The sequence below is a fragment of the Lipotes vexillifer genome, unplaced genomic scaffold (genome assembly GCF_000442215.2).
Source record: "Lipotes vexillifer unplaced genomic scaffold, Lipotes_vexillifer_v1.1 scaffold238, whole genome shotgun sequence".
Classification (NCBI taxonomy): Eukaryota; Metazoa; Chordata; class Mammalia; order Artiodactyla; family Lipotidae; genus Lipotes; species Lipotes vexillifer.
This window is the reverse complement of record NW_006785665.1, coordinates 742,638-749,006: the sequence shown is the minus strand read 5'-3', so window position 1 is coordinate 749,006 and position 6,369 is coordinate 742,638. Positions and strand designations below refer to the sequence as shown.

Below are 6,369 nucleotides of genomic sequence, written 5' to 3'. Positions count from 1 at the left end.
GGAAAGAGCCAAGATTCAAACCTGGCTCCAAGGTCTACACTCCCAGAGAGATCAGTATCTGAGTGAAATCCATAATTAGAAAGGCTCAAATGGGAATTCCTTGGTGGTTCAGAGGTTAGGACTTGGTGTTTTCACTAAGAAGGGCTTGGGTTCAATTCCTGGTGGGGAAACTAAGATCCTGCAACTGTGCAGCATGGCCAAAAAACAAACAAAAAGGCTCAGAGGAACTCAGGATGGTTTGGATGCTGCTACCATAAGCTTGCCTAGGGATAGTTTGTGAGCTGTGGTGTGACTCCTAAAGTCAGCCTTTGAAATCCAAGAAGGCAGCCCCTTCTTCACAAGCACCACCTCCTGTTAGCAGAGAGGTCTCTCGGGGTGGCCAAGTTGCATCCATCTTCTTGGCTGTCATCACAACAGGTGTTGGTTAGGTTGGGTTGGCCATGACCAGAGCTTTCCAGGCTGATTAAGCTAAGACCATCTTAGGAAACGGATGGATTCAGTGGTCATAATGTCACTCAAACACTCAAACAACCAAGGCAACATTGGACCAAGGATGTAAGTTAATAAATAAAAAGCAATTAACACTTGCAAGAAAAAGGCCTACTTAGCTAAGCTGATGGGTGAGAAGGTCCTGGGAATTGAGATATCCCAAGGGAGGTGGCAACATGAAATTGGAACAACCCATCTCAGTGACATGAAGCAGTGACCGTGCTCTCAGCAGTAACCAGATTCAATTCCATTTTCATACTTGGTGGGCATTTCATTAACCATACGTCAATATAGGCAGGTCTTACCTGGAGGAGTCAAATGTAGGCTTTCTTCCTGCAAAGGAAAGCAGAGAGACATTGAGTCCAGGAGAAGGAAGACTTCACAAGGAGCACAACTCATAGAAGCCTCACCTAGAACCTTCCAGGAGTCGTTGTCTCTAAGATGTGAACCCTCCTTTGCTATGTCCAAGGGAGGTGGCACATTGGGCAAAAACTACTGATCCTGGTTTCCAGAGGGGTATAGTTATAATACAAAAGGGTAGCCCACAATCCATAATCTTTTAACCTGGAGTTTGTGAAGAACAATGGTCAATAGCTGAATGTGGGAAAATAGACTTGATCGGCTATGAAAGTACCATACATTTACAAAATCAGTAAGTTATCAAATTCCATTTGGTTTCTGTTCTCACTCCTATATCTCAGAGTTTTTCTTCTCCTCTTCCGTTCCTTGGGGGTCTTGTAAGAGTAGAGAGGGAAATACACTGTAATTTGTCATGTCAGATAAACTACATCTTGTGAAGACATCTTACACCCAATAGGGCTGTTCTGGAAACTTTGCATTTGATGAAGACAAATTCTGGAGGAACTAGAGGGGAAGGTAGGAGCTGTGGAATTGTGCAGAAAGGAGGTTTTGAGAGCTTGGGGTTGGTTCCAAAGATAGCATGGGCCTGAGGGAATGGAGATGGGAAGCACAGGGACTCAAGCAAAGGTTAACCAGGGAGTTACTCACCTGTTTTTCTCGGGAGCCAGCAGTAGAACAACAGTGCTATGGCAGCGAGACCCATCGTGCTGAGCAGCCCCCCGGTGACACCGGTGGCAACAGGACCACTTCTGCTCCCTGTCAGCCCTGAGGGGGAGACCCCAGGCATGAGCCAGAGGGAGAGGCTTGTGGTCTTGAACTGCCCTGATCCCTGGAGCTGATGCCTGGGAGAGAGGATGAACTGAGGGGACCAGGACTCCTGAGGCTAATGAGGTGCAGGTGTGGCACAGGGGATGGAACTTCTCTTGGTGGGGAAGCTCATGTCTGTGGCTGATGCAAGGATTGAGGGTCAGGATGGATGATGCTATCTGAAGAGTATTAAATTCGGTGGTCTTCTTTAGCCCCCTTTCCCACCCAAATGACAAGCCTTCAGAAACACTTAATGAAAATAACAGTTTGGAGAACATCTAGCTTTTTGTACCTGTCCCTGAGAAACACTGTCCTTGTCAGGCATCACAAGGATTATCAGAGTATCCTAGGAGGAAATCTTTTGGCCACATCTGTGGCCTGAGAATAGGAAACTTACCTGTGATGGAAAGTGTCACTGCCTCACTGCACTGGGGACCCAGGCCATTGTCGGCCTCACAGGAGTAGGTTCCAGAATGATTTGCAGTCAGTGAGAGGTTGAGGGACACTCCTTGTCCAGAGTGGGACATACTGCTCTCTAGGGTGACATTCTTGTGATAAAACTGGTACAGGATCGGGGGGGAGCCTCTCTGGGACTCACAGTGAAGCTCCACCACATCCCCCACCACAGCCTGAGCCCTGGGGGCTCTGAGGGTGAGGATAGGGCGAGACACTGGAACTGAGGAAAAAACAAAAAGTCAATAGAAGTTCCTACTTCTAACATATTCAGAAAGGAACAAAAAATAATATAAACAAATAATAAAAGTCATATCTCAATCAAGGAAAATATATTGAAACACATATGACAGGAAAAGTTAGTGACCTGAATCCACAAATAGCTTTCAATGCACAAAAATATCCAACAGAAAAGTGAAAAGGGTATGAATCACTAAAAACTTCAAATAGCCAATAAATATATAAAGATATTATCTTTGTTACTAATTAAGTATATACAAATAAAAACACCCATCAGACTGGCAAAGCTTAAAAAGGCAGATAATACTGATGGGGTTGTGGATTAAGAGGCACCCTGATATTCTCTCAGTGAGAATGCAAATTTGAGACACTTCCTTGAATGGTGATTTGGAAATATATATGTAATTTAAAATGCACATAAACTTTGACCCAGCAAATCTACTTCTAAGACTATTTTCTTTAGGGCTACTAACATAAGTTATGTAAAAAATGGCCAACAGACACGTGAAAAGATGCTCAATATGGCTAATTATTAGAGAAATGCAAATAAAAACTACAGTGAGGTATCACCTCACACCAGTCAGAATGGCCATCATTAAAAAGTCAACAGGTTTGGTACTGTGATGTGTTTACTTATTATGTACAGTTTATGCTTCATAGAAACTGTTATTTTATTGCTTTTGAATAAATTTTATATTTTGAATAAAAAAAAGTCAACAGGACTGAGACCTTCAAGATGGCGGAGGAGTAAGACGTGGAGATCACCTTCCTCCCCACAAATACATCAGAAAAACAACTACATGTGGAACAACTCCTACAGAACACCTACTGAAAGCTGGCAGAAGACCTCAGCCTTCCCAAAATTGTGGCTCACAGGGTTTTGGTGCTCCATCCGGGTGTCAGGCCCTATGCCTCTGAGGTGGGAGAACGGAGTTCACGACATTGGTCCACCAGAGACCTCCCAGCTCCATGTAATAACAAATGGCAAATGCTCTCCCAGAAAGTACCATCTCAATGTTAAGACCCAGCTCCACTCAATGACCAGCAAGCTACAGTGCTGGACACCCTATGCCAAACAACTCACAAGACAGGAACACAACCCCACCCACTAGCAGGGAGGCTGCCTAAAATCAAAATAAGGTCACAGACACTCGAAAAAAACCACCAGACATGGTCTTTCCCACCAGAAAGACAAGATTCAGCCTCACTGACCAAAACACAGGCACAAGTCCCCTCCACCAGGAAGCCTACACAACTCATTGAACCAACCTTAGCCACTGGGGGTAGACACCAAAAGCAATGGGAACTACGAACCTGCAGCCTGTGAAAAGGAGACCCCAAACACAGTAAGTGAAGCAAAATGAGAAGACAGAGAAACAAAAAGCAGATGAAGGAGCAAGGTAAAAATGACCAGACCAAACAAATGAAGAAGAAATAGGCAGTCTACCTGAAAAAGAATTCAGAGTAATGAGTGTAAAGATGATACAAAATCTTGGAAATAGAATGGAGAAAATACAAGAAACATTTAAGAAAGACCTAGACGAACTAAAGAGCAAACAAACAATGATGACCAACAAAATAAATGAAATTAAAAATTCTTTTGAAGGAATCAATAGCAGAATAACTGAGGCAGAAGAACGGATAAGTAACCTGGAAGATAAAAGGGTAGAAATAACTACCACAGAGCAGAATAAAGAAAAAAGAATGAAAAGAATTGAGGACAGTCTCAGAGACCTCTGGGCAAACATTAAACACACCAACATTCAAATTATAGGGGTCCCAGAGAAGAAGAGAAAAAAAAAAAGGAACTGAGAAAATATTTGAAGAGATTATAGTTGAAAACTTCCCTAATATGGGAAAGGAAATAGTCAATCAATTCCAGGAAGGGCAGAGAGTCCCATACAGGATAAATCCAAGGAGAAACAGGCCAAGACACATATTAATCAAACTATCAAAAATTAAATACAGAGAAAACATATTAAAGGCAGCAAGGGAAAAGCAACAAATAGCATACAAGGGCATCCCCATAAGGTTAACAGCTGATCTTTCAGAAGAAACTCTGCAAGCCAGAAGGGAGGGGCAGGACATATTTAAAGTTTTGAAAGAGAAAAACCTACAACCAAGATTACTCTACCCAGCAAGGATCTCATTCAGATTCGACAGAGAAATTAAAACCTTTACAGACAAGCAAAAGCTAAGAGAATTCAGCATCACGAAACCAGCTTTACAACAAATGCTAAAGGAACTTCTCTATACAGGAAACAGAAGACAAGGAAAAGACCTACAAAACAAACCCAAAATAATTTAGAAAATGGTAATAGGAACATACATATTGATAACTACCTTAAATATAAATGGATTAAATACTCCCACCAAAATACATAGACTGGCTGAATGGATAGAAAAACAAGACCCACATATATGCTGTCTACAAGAGCCCCACTTCAGACCTAGGGACACATACAGACGGAAAGTGAGGAGATGGAAAAAGATCTTCCATGCAAATGGAAGTCAAAAGAAAGCTGGTTAGCAATTCTCATATCAGACAAAATAGACTTTCAAATAAAGACTATTACAAGAGACAAAGAAGGACACTCATAATGATCAACGGATCAATCCAAGAAGATATAACAATTGTAAATATTTATGCACCCAACATAGGAGCACCTCAATACATTAGGCAAATGTTAACAGCCATAAAAGGAGAAAACGACAGTAACACAATCATAGTAGGGGACTTTAACACCCCACTTTCACCAATGGACAGATCATCCATAATGAAAATAAATAAGGAAACACAAGCTTTAAATGATACATTAAACAAGATGGACTTAATTGATATTTATAGGACATTCCACCCCAAAACAACAGAATACACTTTCTTCTCAAGTGCTCATGGAACACTCTCCATGATAGATCATATCTTGGGTCACAAATCAAGCTTTGGTAAATTTAAGGTAATTGAAATTGCATCAAGTAACTTTTCCGACCACAACGCTAAGAGACTAGGTATTAATTACAGGTAAAAATCTGTAAAACATACAAACACATGGAGGCTAAACAGTACACTACTAAATAACCAAGAGATCACTGAAGAAATTCAAGAGGAAATAAAAAAATACCTAGAAACAAATGACAATGAAAACGTGACAACCCAAAATCTATGGGATGCAGCAAAAGCAGTTCTAAGACGGAAGTTTACAGCAGTACAATCCTACCTCAAGAAACAAGAAACATCTCAAATAAACAACCTAACCTTACACCTAAAGCAATTAGAGATAAAAGAAAAACAACAACAAAACCCCCCCACAAAGTTAGCAGAGAGAAAGAAATCATAAATATCAGATCAGAAATAAATGAAAAAGAAATGAAGGAAACAATAGCAAATATCAATAAAACTTAAAGCTGGTTCTTTGAGAAGATAAACGAAATTGGTAAACCATTAGCCAGACTCATCAAGAAAAAAAGGGAGAAGACTCAAATCAATAGAATTAGGAATGAAAAAGGAAAAGTAACAACTGACACTTCAGAAATACAAAGGATCATGAGAGATTACTACAAGCAACTATATGCCAAAAAAATGGACAACCTGAAAGAAATGGACAAATTCTTAGAGAAGCACAACCTTCCAAGACTGAACCAGGAATAAATAGAAAATATAAATAGACCAATCATGAGAACTGAAATTGAGACTGTGATTAAAAATCTTCCTAAAAACAAAAGCCCAGGACCAGATGGTTTCACAGGCAAATTCTATCAAATATTTAGAGAAGAGCTAATACCTATCCTTCTTAAACTCTTCCAAAATATAGCAGAGGGAGGAACACTCCCAAACTCATTCTACGAGGCCACCATCACCCTGATACCAAAACCAGACAAAGATGTCACAAAGAAAGAAAAGTACAGGCCAATATCACTGATGAACATAGATGCAAAAATTCTCAACAAAATTCTAGCAAACAGAATCCAACAGCACATTAAAAGGATCATACAATATGCTCACATGGGTTTTATCCCAGG

The 6,369-nt window shown here is 40.6% G+C and overlaps 1 protein-coding gene across 1 annotated transcript in view; it reads right to left on the bottom strand.

The window, feature by feature from the left end:
- The window catches only part of FCRL5 (Fc receptor like 5), a 55,403-nt gene that overhangs the window by 15,193 nt on the left and 33,841 nt on the right, over window positions 1-6,369 (bottom strand). Inside the window, exons 10-12 of the mRNA XM_007458047.1 lie at window positions 2,054-2,332; window positions 1,498-1,614; window positions 795-822 (exon numbers count right to left, since the gene is read on the bottom strand). Of these exons, the coding sequence (XP_007458109.1) occupies window positions 795-822; window positions 1,498-1,614; window positions 2,054-2,332 (424 nt within the window). The remainder of the gene's footprint in view (window positions 1-794; window positions 823-1,497; window positions 1,615-2,053; window positions 2,333-6,369) is intronic.